This window comes from Bombus vosnesenskii, unplaced genomic scaffold, assembly GCF_011952255.1.
Source record: "Bombus vosnesenskii isolate JDL3184/JDL3185 unplaced genomic scaffold, Bvos_JDL3184-5_v1.1 scf7180000013452, whole genome shotgun sequence".
NCBI lineage: Eukaryota > Metazoa > Arthropoda > Insecta > Hymenoptera > Apidae > Bombus > Bombus vosnesenskii.
The window spans coordinates 186,342-203,186 of NW_022883062.1; the positions used below are offsets into that span (position 1 = coordinate 186,342).

Below are 16,845 nucleotides of genomic sequence, written 5' to 3' on the forward strand. Positions count from 1 at the left end.
TCCTACTAAATTTTCATCTTCACCTATAAATTCTACGTGTCTTGCAATTATAATTTTATTGTTAACCTATATCCATTGTTTTCATAACCTACAAGTATCCCAGTGCAATTTCAGCTATTCTTAAGAAAACTCTACTTCCGTACAATCTTAAATTATTTATATTCGGTTTCCTTTTAAAAAATATTTCAAATGGTGTTTCATTTTCATATGTGTTCGTAATGGTTCTATTTTTTAAGTGCGCCGCAGCTCTAACTATTTCCGGCCAATATTTAATATTCAGCTTTGAATCATGTAATAAGCATCTAGCGGAATTCATGATTGTTCTATTGTAGCGCTCAGCTGTTTCATTTAACTCGTGAACATAAGGTGGGCATGGTTCTACGAAAATTCCCTTTTCCCTAATTAGATTGTACATGTTTTTGTTCATATGTTCTTTTCCATTATCGCATCTTAGTCTCTTTATCTTCTTACCAGTAAGATTTTCAACTTTGTTTATATAATCAAGGAAACAATTGTAAATTTCACCTTTTGATTTCAAAGTATAAATCAATGCGCACTTATTGTAGTCGTCTATAAATGTTAAGAAATATTTGGATCCATCAAACCCGGTTTTTTTTTTTTTATGAGGTCCATTTAAATCGGTATGTACTAATTCTAAAATTTCGCGTGCTCTACTACGGTTATTTTGGAAGGGCAAATTGTGCATTTTATTTTGGATACATGTACCACATTTTAATTATACTTGCTCAAAATTTTCTGGCATTCCCTCAACTAATTTTTTCTTACACATTGTATCTAAATAACCAAAGTTTACATGTCCTAAGATCTTGCAAAGTTTTTCCTTATTTGTCGTTTTTTCTACATTTATAGCGTGAGATTCTTGCCTTTCAATGTAACTACTTATTTTATATAAACCATGATCTTTGAATGCGATCCCTATCGACTTTCTGTATTTGTTATGTATCTTTGAAATATTTCCTGCTGAGACTATCTTATTTTCATTCGTTACTCTCGCATACCTAACCAAGTTGTTATCCATTTCTTTCACGTAAAATACATTAGACATTATAATTTTAATCCTCCTTTTGTTTACTTCAAAGTAAGTTAAAATTTTTCCAACTTTTGTTCGTTTTAGAATTCTACCGTCTCCTACCTTTACATTTATCGGGCTTTTTAAATTTTCGTACTCAACAAAATAAGAATCATCTGTAGAGGATGGATCAGTTCAAATATCACTATTACAGTCTATAAGTCGTGAGCACTTTATTAAAGTAATGCTTTGATACAAAGCACAAGTTCTGGTGTAATCATTTATCGGAATAAATACGCGCGTGTCAAGAAACTTCGTATACACTTTGATGCGTCGATATGCTTACTCTGCGATCGCTGAACTCCCTCGCTCGTCAATTCGCTTGTTTATTTATACTGGTCGAGGGACGGTCGGAAAGTTTGAACTCGACTGCGTTTGACGGTTGAAAGTAACGGCGGCATTGTTTTGCTCGGAGTTTATTACACCTTGCAATACCTGTGACCTAACGGTCATGATACTCGGAAACAAAACAACAATAAGATTTGAATTTATCCTGCTCGCGTGCCGCTACATTACCCCCCTTCCAGTGATAACGTTTACGTTATAAAAAAAATTTTTAAGCGTATACGGAGTTTCTTTTCGTCGAGTTTGTCATCGCTGTTTACGATTTTACGCCTATCCGACATATTAAGACGCCTAATCGAGACCTGCCTGGAACCGGTCGGGAAAACGAACTCTACGTCCATACCTCGTAACATACCTATTCCTAGCATTTTCTTCCGTTGTTTTACCGCTGCCTGCGCTGCTTTCCTCGTGCGCATTCTCTTGCTTTACCGGAATAAGTATGTCCCGAGGTTCGGCGGTCTTCTCTTCAATATCGTCTGGAACGCCGAACGCCGGTTTTAAACGATCTATGGAAACCGTTACGTCGCGATCGTTTATTTTGATGATATAATCTTTGTCGAGGCGTTTGATGACCTTGTATGGTCCGTCGAACTGAGGCTGTAGAGGGCCTCCTACGGCGTCACGACGTAAGAAAACATAAGGCGACGTTTCCAATTCCTTAAAAACGAAGATTTTTCTTTCGCCACGACGCGTAGGCTGATGCGGCCTGAACTTCCCCACCCGTTCCTTGAGCCGGTTCGCATACTCTGTGTTGGCTTGCTGTTTAATTGCGATGAAAAATTCCGCCGGCAATCGTATATCGGTGCCGTAGAGCATTTCGGCGGCCGTTGCGTTCAAGTCCTCCCAAATCGGTTAGCTAAGGCGCGCTTCGACTCGCGGAAGTTCTTTTCAGTTTGATCGGACCACTCAATAGTCGCGTTGCACTTGGTCGTGCCTTTCAACAAATCGTTGAGCGGTTGCAGAATTTGCGCGGCCCTCGGTATGAAACGTCGATAAAAATCACTCATACCGAAGTATCTTCGTAATTCTTTAATGGTAGAAGGACACGGTACTTTCATGATCGCTGCAACGCGTTCAGCCAGAGGTTTTATCCCCTCCGCGGTAACGGTATAGCCAAGGAATTGAATTTCGCGTACGCCGAATTCGCATGTCGCGAGATTGATGACGACCCCATATTCGTCGAGGCGTTTGAACAAAATTCGTAAATGCTCGCGGTGTTGTTTTCCATCTTCCGACGCGATTAAAAAGTCGTCGATATACGCGTAGACGAAATCGAGATCTCTTGTGATTTCGTCCACGAATCTTTGACACGTTTGGGCGGCATTTCGAAGCCCAAACATCATGGAAGTCGCTTCGAATAGACCGAAAGGGGTAGTAATTGCCGTTTTCGGTACATCCTTCGGCGCGATGGGAATTTGATGGTAAGCGCGCACGAGATCGATCTTAGAAAAGATTCGCTTACCATACAAATTCTGGGCAAAGTCCTCGATGTGTGGCGGTGTGTACCTATCCGGAATGGTACGGGCGTTCAATGCCCGATAGTCGCCACACGGTCGTATTCCTCCGTTCTTCTTCGGTACAATGTGCAAGGGTGGTGCCCACGGGCTTCGCGATGGACGCATCACTCCTCGGTCAATCATGATTTCGAATTCCGCCTTTGCCTGTTTGAGACGATTGGTGTCGTGCAGATATGATGCTGCACTCCATGCTCCATCGTACTTTGCCTGAAGACAGGTGGTCGAGTCAACGCCGGGAATTCTGCTAATAAGCGATGGTACGGGGATTCCTTGTCGATGGTCTTAATGGATCCTACGTCGGTCTCAGCTGCGGATCGACGAGTAACCCGTAATAGGCCAAAACGTCGACGCCGATGATGGGCGTTTTCACGTCGGCAATCACAAAACGCCACTTAAAATGCGGCGGGCCACCAAGCCGTTGTCGTTCGCCGCGGTTACGGACGGCTGGACTCGTTTCCCGACTTCCATCGACACGGAGATCTACACTTTCGCGCCCGCTCGCGGTACAAGTCGTGATAATAACATAGGCTAACATAGGTTTCGGGAGGTAGAACGCCGACGACGCCTCCCGGGGGAACGCGAACGCGAATGCATTCGTCGACGGACGCTAATACTGAGCGCGTTGATCCTCGCATTAACCTGCCGCATTTCCTCGCGCAATTCCTCGCGCATTACCTCGCGCATTTCCTCACGCATTTCCTTCCTGAAACTGGGCACTGCGTCGTCCTGTGCCTCGCGTTTGCTCACGGATGCTACTCTCGCCTCCCGCTGATCGCTTCCAGAACAGGCCTCCTCTACTCTATCCGCGGCCTGGATTATTTTATCCGTGCTGGTGTCGTCCATAACCGCCAACACCCGTCGTATGCGGTCTGGTAGACGATTCTTCCACAACGCGAGGATAAACTGCTCCGACGCTAAGGGACTGGCCAGCTTCTTCAGGTCGTGGTAGAATTGGGACGGCTTACGGTCGCCCATCACCTCTTTTTCTACCAGTCTTTTAACCCGCTCGCTGTCGGATTCAGCTAGACTCCGTATCAGTTCTTCCTTTAGCCGGTCGTACTGACTGCCGACCGTGGAGTCCAAATCAACGTCCTCGAGTCGCTCCAAATACTCTGATTCGAGACACCCAAACAGGGTGGCGACTTTGTCGGAATCTCGCTCGATTCCCGCCGCCTCAAGCTGTTTCTCAAATACAGTGAACCAGAACGATACCTTCTGCGGCTTCATCGGAGGCACGCGGATTGGTTGCGGGCACATATACGATGAATTGGTCTTAGACATTTTATCACGTCGGGGTCACCAATGTGGCAGATGAAAAGAGAGGTTGCGTTTCGTCCCGGGACTACCGGTGGACTCGTCAGTAAGGCTATGCCCGGTAGTCCCTGCCACATTTACAATGTGATCTGAACATCCACTATCCAATATCCAATCTATTTTTCGCGTATCGCCAGTATATACCGTAATACATTCTTACTATTATCGCGCTCTACTCGCGTTAGGAAAGATCCAATTTCTTAGTCGTCGTAGTCCTCGTTGTATGAATAATTTGCGTCGTGTTGACTTGCCCCGTTGTAGCGTTGTTGCCAGCCTCTGCTTCGTCCTCGTTGGCCAAATCCTCTTTGACCATATCCTCGTCCTCTTTGGCAAAAGCTTTGGTCCGCCGCGACCCCTATTCTGCTGCGGCTGATACGCACCTCCTTGCCATTGCGCTCCTCAATTGTTTGCGCCATTGTTTCCGCCTCTGCACGTGTTTGTACAATTTCTTACCACGTGGCTGTACTTTCCACAGCCATGGCACTTTATGTCGCTTTTTTCGGCTTTAAATACATTTGACCTTTCCCATCACTTTCACTCTCAGTTCTGCCCGAGCAGCCGAGCTAAACGAACGTGTAAAACAGTGCTTCAGACAAAGTGCGGCAAGTGGGGAAAAGAAAGTTACGAACGTCAACGCCCATAGCCAAATGGTAGAAATCCCTGTCCTACTAAGAAGACTATTATCAAATCTAAAATGCAAAATCACATCGCACCGATAAAAATAAATAGTAAAGACGAAACATACTACATAAACAAAACAACAAACACTTCAAAACCAAGCCAATCAATAAGCGAAAAACAGGAGTGCTCAGCTACAAACGAAATTGAAATGGAACCAATCCAAAACAATGAAGAGAATAAAACCAGTAACGAACTAACCCACCAGGATGAAAGCTGGAAGGTGGCAAGTTACAACAAAAAACGAAAAATAACACCAAACACCAACATTAGGAAAGCTATAGAAGCAGAGAAACAACAATGGCTACAAGAAATCACATTCCGAAACTCCTTCCGGTCGGAAAACCAATAACCCACATCGCTAAACCACCGTCAATTTACATTGAAGCCCAAATAGACCCCCTCATTGAACTACTTAACAACACGGCAGGAAAAAAATTACAGTATAAAACAATTAAAACAAGACCAAGTAAAAGTACAAACGAACACCCCAGAAATTTTCAGAAAAGTGACAAAAGCACTAAAAGAAAACAACGCCGGATATCACACTTACCAGCTTACCAGATAAAAGTTATAAAGCAGTAATCAGAGGATTACATCCAAAAACAAATACAAATAACATATGCGAGGAACTAGCTAAAATCGGGCATCATGTAAGAGCAATAAACAACATAACCAGGTACGATACTAAACAACCATTGTCGCTATTCCTAATAGAACTTGAACCTAAAACCAATAACAAAGAAATTTTTGAAATTAAAAAGGTTCTACACACAATAGTAACAGTGGAGCCACCTAGACATAAAAAAGACATACCGCAATGCACACGGTGTCATCAATATGAACACACAAAAAATTACTGCAACAGAATCTCGGCGTGTGTCAAATACGCAGAAATGCATCTAACAACGAACTGCCCATACACGCGAAAATGTTACAACTGCAGTGGAAACCACCCAGCCAGCAACAAAGGCTGTGTAGTCAGAAAGCAACTGCAATGTAAACTGTTTCCGCCGCTTCGAAACAGGACACACAACAACTTTCACGCGCAACAGAATAGCACAGAAACAGAGACAACACCAAATCTACAGCACGTAATGAACAATAAGCACAGTAACACCAACGCCGTTAGTAGCCGAAGCTACGCGCAAGTAACCAAACAATCAGCACCCTTAGACAATAAAAATCAGAACAATTACAGCAACGACACTACAGAAATCAAAGAACAACTAAAGCAATCCATCAAAAACACAGAAATGCTAACAAAAATGATAAACGAACAAAACGCAGTCCCCAGACAGCAAACGCAACAAATCACAGTCATGCTACAACTACTTACAAACATGCTAAGCAAAAAATAAAAATCAAGACCGGCATACTGGCCAACAGACCTGAGCAAAATTCCTGACCTACTCGACTTTGCAGTTACAAAGGGACTAAACGCAATGTTTCGATCATTCGCGGAGAGACGCGATCGCGAGATATCACGTCAACGAGAGTTGTAAGTTCTCGTTACGATTGAACAATCGACGCCACGAACTGATCGATTCCCTTATTTCGATTATGATAATAAGGGTAGTTCAATGAAATCTCACAGAATCAACACAACTAAATTAATGTTTATTGCACAACTTATTAACTAGAAAATCTAAATGGAATAACAAAAAGAAATGTGACTATGGAATGCGCGATACAAAAGATGTGTAGACTGTTTGGCTTCTCGAAACGTTCTGATTCTTTCTGGAAGGCGACCCCCACTACCTTCGGATCACGCCACCTTCTTTTACGCCAGATCAAATAACGGCCACGAATCGACGTTTCTGGAGGTCGCTCTGCTTAATGAACCATGCGCTTGCCACTACAATGTTTATTTTGCCGGGCAGCCGCGACGATCCGTCTGCGACATTATAGTGCCGCGACCGACAGTGAAGAATATGATCTATGGCAAGCCGCATGGCGTAACATCCTCCCCCCGTTGAGAGGGTACCGATCAAATTAGCGAGATGTGGTTGAAGTTCCCATCTTAGTTCGTCTCGGTGGCTAGTTGTTCGGGTTTCTCGAGATCGGGTTGAATTGGCAGTGGGACAAGCCTTTTGACGGCCCGATCCAAAACGCTCTTTGCCGTCTGAACTGTAGCTGTCCGGATGACACCATCGGCGCCTGGATGAACCTTGATAACTCGGCCCAGAGGCCAATGCATGGAGGGAACGTTGTCCTCTCTGAGGATGACGATTGTGCCTTTTTGGATGCCGTGTCCACCCTTGCTCCACTTATTGCGGTTGGTTAACTCGTTCAAATACTCCTTATGCCAGCGGTTCCAAAAATGCTGTTTAAGCTGTTGGACATGCTGCCATCTGGAGAGTCGGTTCGATGGAATGTCTCTGAAATCTCGATCACGTAAGCACATTAGTGAATCGCCAATGAGAAAATGTCCGGGAGTGAGGACTAGGAGATCATTTGGATCGGTGGAGATAGGAGTTAGCGGGCGGGAATTGAGGACTGCTTCTATTTCTATGATAAGAGTATTCAATTGTTCAGAGGTGAGTAACTCGTTGCCGGCTACACGCCTGAGGTGGCGTTTAAATGACTTCACCGCTGCTTCCCATAGCCCACCGAAATGCGGCGAATGAGGGGGAATGAAGCGCCATTCGATTTGTTTGTCGGCTAAAAATGCGGTTACTTTTTCCTTGTGATCGTCCGATTGTAATAAATCGTGAAGCTCTCGTAATTCGTTGCTTGCTCCTCTGAAGTTGGTGCCGTTATCAGAATGGATGGTGGAGCAATAGCCTCGTCGAGCGATAAATCTGCGAAGAGCGGCGATGAAGGCTTCGCTAGTGAGATCGTCAACGAGCTCGATGTGTACCGCTTTAATTGCTAGGCATACGAAAATGGCTACGTATACTTTTATCTGACGACGGTTACGATCTCGTTTTTCCTTGATGTGGAACGGCCCGCAGTAATCGACGCCGACGTTTGTAAATGGGCGAGATTCCGTTACTCGCGCCTCCGGCAGATTACCCATCACGTATTCTACCGGCGGTGGTTGAGCGCGGCAGCAGCGGACGCAGCCTTTGATCGCCCGCCATACTTGACTTCGACCGTCAACGGGCCAGTATCTTTGTCTTACTGCGTATAACGTAGCCTGCGTTCCGGAATGCATGTGGATCTTGTGCTCGTGGTCTATGATGCGTGTTGTAACGGATGACTTAGGTAATACTATGGGATGTTTCTGGGCGAAGGTCATCGACGAATGACTGAGTCGACCCCCGACTCGCAATATTCCTTCCTTGTCTATGAACGGATTGAGTCGCGTGAGCTTACCCTTTATCGCCGCGTTCCGATCTTTTTGGAGTGTGCGAATTTCCTCGGAGAAATGGATGTTTTGCAACAATTTTATCAGTTTATTGTGCGTTATGCGTAATTCAGTAACGGTTAGGGGTGCCGCTCGGTTCCTTTTCTCTCTCCAACGGAGGCAACGAGCTATGATTCGTATCAACTTGGGCCAGGATGATTACCTTTGCAACAAACAGTAATCGGGGGGTTTGTGGACAGACAAATCGCCCCCTTCTGCTCCGGTACTTCAATTTGCGGTGTTAGCGCCCATGTCGGCCAATAGCCTTCCGACTGGTAGAGCCATGCAGGACCGTGCTGCCAGATGGTTGGGCGCAGAAACTCTTCGGGTGTTTGGCCGCGTGATATTAAGTCCGCGGGATTGTCGTCGGTAGGAACGTGGCGCCAATCACGGATGCTGGTTTTTGTTTGAATTTCGGAGACTCTGTTAGCGACGAATGTTTTAAGGGTGTGAGGTGATGTATTGAGCCAATGGAGGACGATAGTGGAATCGGTCCAATAGATAGTTCGAGTAATTTTGTGGGATAGGGCTTGTTGTATTGTCGACATCAGGGACGTAAGAAGGAGTGCTCCGCTCAGCTCGAGCCGAGGAATGGTCTGGCACTTGAGTGGGGCGACTTTCGATTTTGCGGTTAAAAGTTGGGTCCAAACACGGCCGTTGGTGTTAAGGGTTCGAAGATAAATACAGGCTCCGTAAGCCTTTTCGCTGGCATCGCAGAAACCATGCAGTTCAATTTCCATTGCGGACTCGATTATTGCCTTGCGTGGGAACCTGACGTTGTTTAATAAGGGTAATTGGGCATAGTACCTTTCCCACTCTGTATGTAACTCGATCGGAAGTGATTCATCCCAATCGATTTTCGACGACCATATTCGTTGAAGTAGCATCTTGGCCCGAACAATCACCGGTGCGAGCAGACCGAGCGGATCGTAAATTTTTGCAATCTCCGAGCTGATGATTCGTTTCGTGACTCGAGACGGCGTGGGTTTGACTTCGACCGAGTAAAGAATAGAGTCGTCGGATGAATTCCATAACACTCCCAGCGTCTTCAAGGTTTGCGAGTCGCCCAAAAAATGTTGGTGATTTGTTTCTTCTAAGGAGAGTCCGTGTAATAAGTCATTATCGTTTGACGCCCATTTTCGTATGTTTAAGCCGGCCAGTTGAAGTAAATTGGTGAGTTCTGTTCTGAGCGTGAGGGCTTCGTCCTTCGTTTCAGCTCCGGTGAGAGCGTCGTCGACGTAGAAATCCCGCTGCAGTACCTGTGCTGCACGTGGAAATCGATGTCCTTCGTCCTCTGCCAGTTGCTTGAGGCACCGAATAGCTAGATACGGGGCTGCGGATAAACCGAACGTTACAGTGTTAAGCTCATATGTTTCTGTTTCTCCACTCGCGCTGCGCCATAATATCCTTTGATATTTCCGATCCTCTGGTCGTACGAGGAATTGCCGATACATTTTCTCGATGTCGCCGGTGAGTACGTATTGATGAGCGCGGAATCTAATTAATATATAAAATAAATCTTCCTGTAACTTGGGTCCTGTGTGAAGTGTATCGTTTAAGGAGGTTCCGGTAGTGCTTGGTGCCGATCCGTCGAAAACTACACGGAGTTTGGTGGTTTGACTCGATGCTTTGGTCACGGCATGATGGGGTAAATAGTATCCGTTGTCGTCGGAGTGGTTGTCATTGACCTTCGTCATGTGTCCCAACGCCAGGTATTCCTGTATTACCGTTCGATATTCTGATTCGAAGCGTTTGTCGTGCTGGAATCGGCGATTGAGTGAGGCGAGTCGTTTACTCGCCAGCGTTTTAGAGGATCCGAGTGACTGAAGCTGATCGTTGAAAGATAGAGCGACGATGTATCGTCCTTCGCTGGTGCGTCGGGTGTGGGCTTGGAAGTGTTCTTCGCATCGTCGATCTGCCTCTGAGATATGTTTAATTGAGGGTCCTTCATCGATTTCCCAAAACCGCGCGAGGTCTGCTTGTAAAGTCGTTGTGGATGTGTGAAATATGTTTGTAGCGGTTTGGGAAGTTGGACTCCCCCCGATTACCCATCCGAATCGCGTCTTTTGCAGACGCAGTCCAGGCTCGTCTGGCTGCGTGAGGTTGACTTGTCCCACACACATCGACGCGAGTGTTGAACCTGAGCTTAATAGTACATCTATCGGAGCTGGTAAATGAAATCGTGGATCGGCCAATTTGAGATTTTTTGGTATCTCAAGTGTCGAACGATCGATGGGTTCGCTGGGAATTAAGGTTGATATGATTGGAATGATAAGGAACGTTAATGTCCGCGTGTATGTACCGTCAGTGGAAGTGATCGTGGCCGTGATGTGTCGCTTAGAGGTCGTTGTCAAGGTATCTAGAGCTCCGATCGGGACCGAACATTTGTTTTGCCTTATCTTTAACGATTTTGCTAATTCCTCGGTAATGAAGTTCATACTGGATCCGGTGTCGAGCAACGCTCGACAACGGATTGGTTGCTGTTTATCATTCAAAATATTAATCTGCGCTGTGATGACTAGATCATTGGACAGTAATTCGGATGCTATTGGTTTGATATGTTCGGTCATGAACGGAGTCGTCGATCGTCGGCGTCATTGTTTGTGTGTTCGTTTGTCACTGGGCGGTGGACTTGCAGACGCGGCTGTTCGTGGTGTTTCCGATCTGTGGTCTGTTGTGTGCCTTTTGCGACGAGTGGGTGATACGTAGGGTGGCGAAGAAGGTGTTGTGGATCGGCTATTTGATGGGGAAGATTTCGGGCTGGACGTGCTGGAACGAGACCCTGAATGGCGTTTTGTCCTATGCAGCATTGTATGATGTCGTTCTCCGCATACGCGACATGATCCTGCGAAACAATGCTTCGTTGTGTGCCTTTCCCGAGGCAGTTGAGGCATAGTGATGCCCTTTTGACCTCCCGAATGCGTTCGCGAAGGGATTTGGTTTTGAAGGTGTCACATCTCCAAATGGGGTGTGGTCCTTGACAGGTGGGGCATGTTGGAGTAACCGGTGTCGCCGTAAGTACATGCCCTCGTGATGCGCGTTGACGGACAGGAGTAGTTTGTTCCGGTGATTCTCTTGTTTGTCTGACCGTGGTGATCGGTCTGGAGCTTCGTGCTAATCTCTCTAGGAAGTTTAGTAACTGAATGTACGGAGGCACCTCGTTGTTGGGCAGCGTCATTTCCCATTGCTTTTGGATACTTAGTGGTATTTTCGAGAGGATGAGGCTGTTGAGCATAGCACTGGTATCGGGGTAGGATTCTCCTAATTTGTTCAATGCATATATGTGTTGTTTAAATGTGTGGACTAAGCGCCTTAATTCCGTTGGAGATTCCTTGGTTATCCTTGGATAATCAATTATTGCCATGCAGTGACTGAAAGCTGTGTATCGTGGACATTCGAAACTTTCCTTGAGAACGGCAATAGCCTGACTGTAGTTTACATTACTAAGGGGTAACGCGTTTAAACAATCGGCTGCTTCTCCTTGCAGGGCGGACTGCAGGTAATGGAATTTCTGTATGTCAGTGAGACTAGGATTTTTATCGATTGTGGAGGAAAAGGTATCATAAAACGTGTTCCATTTTTCTAAGCTTCCGTCAAAGGTAGGGAGCCGAAGATCTGGTAATTTAATGGATATCGGATTTAAACTTGCGGATGATGCACAGGTTGGAGGGTTTATGGATGTCGACGGCGAAGCTGTTTGCGCGTTCCTCAGAAGATTTTGTAGCCTTGTGTCTACCGCGACGTACTGATCCCTTATTTCGAAGCCGCGCGCTTGTTCCTCCTCGTCCAATACTTCTAATTCGAGTTGAATCGCTTCGAATTGACTCGCAACTTCGGTCAGTTGTTTCTCGTAATTCTTTAATAAGGAATTTTGCTGACTCTCAGATTGCTCGTACTCGTCCAGTCGATTCGATAAATATGTGAATCGGCCGCTACAATAGCCTCGTCTCCGACGCAGAGAGATGAGTTGGTCTTCGCTCGTCATCGTTGCCGAGGATAGGAGATGGTTGAAATAAGGAACGAGCTTACCTTACTGTCGTGCGGCGTGAGGTCGCGTGTATGTTAAGTTGTGAAATTCGTTGCGTTGATGATTGTCCAGCTGCGACGGAAGGCTGCGTGGTTGCGTTCCCTTGCCAATGGGATGTGCTTCTTCGAAGATGACGCGCCTGACGTCACTGGTTTGGCTGTAGTGGATGCTCCTGCTTCCGCTGCTGGTTTTGATAAAGTCACGTGGCACTGTGTGGTCACTGGTAAGTGCACTCTTCACTGGCACGTGATCCGGCTTGAAGGACCAAAATGTTTCGATCATTCGCGGAGAGACGCGATCGCGAGATATCACGTCAACGAGAGTTGTAAGTTCTCGTTACGATTGAACAATCGACGCCACGAACTGATCGATTCCCTTATTTCGATTATGATAATAAGGGTAGTTCAATGAAATCTCACAGAATCAACACAACTAAATTAATGTTTATTGCACAACTTATTAACTAGAAAATCTAAATGGAATAACAAAAGAAATGTGACTATGGAATGCGCGATACAAAAGATGTGTAGACTGTTTGGCTTCTCGAAACGTTCTGATTCTTTCTGGAAGGCGACCCCCACTACCTTCGGATCACGCCACCTTCTTTTACGCCAGATCAAATAACGGCCACGAATCGACGTTTCTGGAGGTCGCTCTGCTTAATGAACCATGCGCTTGCCACTACAATGTTTATTTTGCCGGGCAGCCGCGACGATCCGTCTGCGACATTATAGTGCCGCGACCGACAGTGAAGAATATGATCTATGGCAAGCCGCATGGCGTAACACGCAAATAAAATAAAAATAACACCCAGCCGCGAGCTTAGCTCCGATCATACACCCATAATAATTACATACAATACTTTATACCAACCCAGAGATACTATGCAACAAAACCACCAAATGGCAAACATTTAAAGAAATAATTGAGAGCAAAATCAGCTGCAACATCCCATTGAAAACACCCGAACACATCGAACAGGCAGTAACAGCATTGACAGAAACTATCCAAGAAGCAGCAAGGGCAACCACTATACTTGAACCAACCAACAGACAAACAAAAATAATTCCACCAGACATACTTGAAAAAATTAAAGAAAAAAGAAAAACGAAAGCAAAATGGCAAAAACATAGAACACAGGAAAACAAAAAATACCTAAACAAACTTGCAAAGGAAATAAAAAACAAAATAAAAGAGCATAACAATGACGAATTCACAAAATTCATAGAGTCACTCTCTGCACATGAGAACTCCAACTACTCCCTATGGAAAGGCACGAAAAAAATAAAGAAACCACTAAAACTAGTCCCAGCAGTCAGAAAAGCAGACAACACATGGGCAAGAAGCAACGAAGAGCAAGCTGAAGAATTTTCCAACCACCTTTACAACACATTTACACCACATAATATCAACAACAGCAATCCCAAATGCCATACGGACGAGGATGTGCAACCCACTAGTACCTCAACTGACAAACACTACGCGATACCTAAAACAACAGCACAAGAAATTAGAAACATAATCGAGAAAACAAAAAATAATAAAGCACCAGGAATCGACCTAATCAATAGGTCGAAAGCCCTGCGAAGTGCATCCTCTGTGAAGGAGACCACCCTGCGAACTATAAAGGTTGCGCTGCCCATAAAACCCTGTACATAAATAAGTACCCTAAACCCAGAGCAAAAGAGACAACCAATCAAGTACCCAGTCCTCAAAAATTCTCTACTACTTCAATGTCTTATGCCCAAGCAATCCAAGGAAATCAACAATATATCGAAACTGGCCACCATGATATTCCGTTCCAATTATCAAAAGGGTATGTTGCGTCGGACGACGCCTAAACCAGGCCACACATCGCGTACAAGATCGCAGCCAGATTTTTTTTATTTATTAAAATTTACAATCAATTCTCGCATTGAGAATTTTCAGTAATTTTTTCTGGCGTGGTGCAGTGACATGGCTAAATATTTATAATAAGTTAATACTTATTATAGATAAGTATAATTTATAAGTAAGTATTATAAATAAGTAAATATTACTTAATTTAGATAGCTAATTGAATCTAGCGTTTAGGTTTAGCGGGTAGTGTCTCTTCAGCCTGCGGATCCGGTCCGACGTATCAAGTAGTCCAGTAATTAAGGGGTTTCGATGTTTGTTGACTCTTTTGCTATATCTATCGCTATATTTTGTTATTTTCTCTTTGACTGTTGGTATCTTGAGGTCGCGACGTATTAGTTCGTTGACGACATACCAGGGTGCATTTATAATGGATCTTAGCGTTTGTATTTTCGACCAATCGCGGGGAGACGCAATCGCGAGGAGAGACGTCAACGGAAGTCGTAAATTCCCGTTACGATTATAATAATCGACACCATGAGTTGATCGATCCCCTGATTTCCGTTAAGATAATAGGGGTGATTCAGTTAGTATAACACTGTGATTCGCAGGGTTATAAGGTTTTTATTTCTAACACTTAAGTTACACTGTTGAGTAGGTATAAATCGTAGATGGGAAGTGGTGGGGATACATGGGAGGCAGACGTAGAGAGGACGGAGCTGCGAGCGTAATCGAAATCTCCGGAAAACTGGAGAGCCTGGGCAAGGGAGGTAACCAGAGTGGAGGACTGGTGCCTGCGAGCGCAAAACGGGTGTGGATACGGGAAGTCCGGCTTGGACAAGGAGGAGTTAAAGCAAAACCAACCAAGTGTGAGGTTTGGACGGTGAAGTAGCCATATTAGGACGCGTGACAACAGCGCCGCTACACGGGCAACTCGAGGAACTACCCAGACGCAGCCATATTGGCGCGTGCGCCGAAGCGCGTTGCACGGGCCACTTGAAAGTGACAGCGACTGGCAGAGTGGCAAGTGTTGACCGAGCGACATTTCCCGCCCAACGGGGAAACGGACGCAACCATGGCGAAAGAGAAGGAGGTAGAGGAAAACGATAGGGGACGGAGGGAAACGGAACTGGCTGCGGAGCCGCAGCACGTTAGCACCAGGAGAATGACGAAGGCGATGCCGCCAAAGGAGGGACCCTCCCGCTTCACGCTGGACAAGGAGGGAATATGGACTGAGGAAACAACAGAGGAGGAGGAAACCCCCGCCAGAGAAGCACCCCGAGCGAAGAGAAAGAAGGCCAACGAATCCCCCGAACTCCCCGCGGACCCGGCTGAAGAAATGAGAACGGCCACAACGGCGGACATAGGAGCCGAACTGATTCGCCGGGCCGCCGAGGTGGCCAAGGCTGCCGAGGCACCCCGCGGCCACAAGGGCGCGCAGGGGAAAACCCTGAAGGAGGCGGCGAGAACCATCACCGCGGGCGTGACAGAGAAAGTGAGGAGAACGGACCTTGTCACCGACGCACTCGCTATAGCGCAAGGACGCATAGCAACACTGGAGGCGGTGGTAGAGGCACTCCGAAAAGAGCCGGCCTCGTGCCCCTCCGCGGATGAGAGCAGCTACAGGGCGCGTCTCGCTGCAGTCGAGCACCATGTAGAGGAGATGAGATCCTTGTTGCACCGACTGGAGGAACAACTGCAGGGAACAGAAGAAGGAGAAGGAAACCGGGGAGAAGACCCCACCGAGCAGGCGGCTCCAAACGACACAGGAACCGCCGAGGAGGACACATGGAACCTGTGGCGATCCCAACTGATCAACGGGAGAAGCGAACACCGAGGCGCGGATGCGGTCCTACCAAACTGGGAGGCATGGAGGAGCCTCCACGGCCTCCCACTCACATTCAGGATGACACAAGTACTCACCGGACACGGCGTGTTCGGCGAATTCCTGAAGAGAATAAGGCGAGAGACGACAGACATCTGCCACCACTGCGGAGAGGGCAGGGACACAGCGCAGCACACCCTGGAGCTCTGTCCGGCGTGGGAGCTGCCCCGCTACACCCTACGGCACGTCATAGAAGAAACGTTGACCCCCTTAGCGATTGTGGAAGCGATGTTGAGAGGGTCACAGGAATACGAGGCCGTCCGCCTCTTCTGCGAGCGAGTTATGCTCGCGAAGGAGCGAGCGGAAAGGGAGAGAAAGAAAAACTCTCACCCCTGCAGGATAAGACGATGGAGAAGGATGGCAGTCAGACGACCCAGAGCCGCACCGCCACCCCCCAACGGACTACGACCAGAAGAAGTGACAGCACTAGGAGCAACGACCTCCCCCTAACGCCCACTCAATAGCCGGCTCGAACAAGAGAACGCGAGAAGGGGATGCAACTGAAGTTAATTCATAAGAGGTTCCTGGAGCACCCCTGTCACGTGCATAAGATGGTCATCGTGGAGTTTTAGTCGGTAGGAGTCCGACACTACTCTGCTGTTACGCGATTATTACAGCAGCGGAGTGTCCATGAGGATTTCTCCACGTACAAAAAAAAAAAAAGAAAAGGTATAAATCGTAGATGACAACTTGTCGCACGAAGATAAGATAGATATGCACAATAGAGTAAGACTCTTATAGTTGAATTGAGTATGTTAGTGAACGTAGCACTAGAGGATACTTAAGAGAAAGTGAATGTTC

The 16,845-nt window shown here is 46.4% G+C and overlaps 1 protein-coding gene across 1 annotated transcript; it reads right to left on the reverse strand.

Moving 5' to 3' along the window:
* Nucleotides 1-1,238: 1,238 nt before the first annotated feature.
* LOC117238349 lies at nucleotides 1,239-2,251 on the reverse strand. Its single transcript, XM_033503204.1, has 2 exons — nucleotides 1,791-2,251; nucleotides 1,239-1,245 (listed from the first exon to the last, which is right to left on the reverse strand). The coding sequence occupies exons 1-2, from the start codon at nucleotides 2,249-2,251 to the stop codon at nucleotides 1,239-1,241; spliced, it is 468 nt and encodes a 155-aa protein (XP_033359095.1).
* Nucleotides 2,252-16,845: the final 14,594 nt, after the last annotated feature.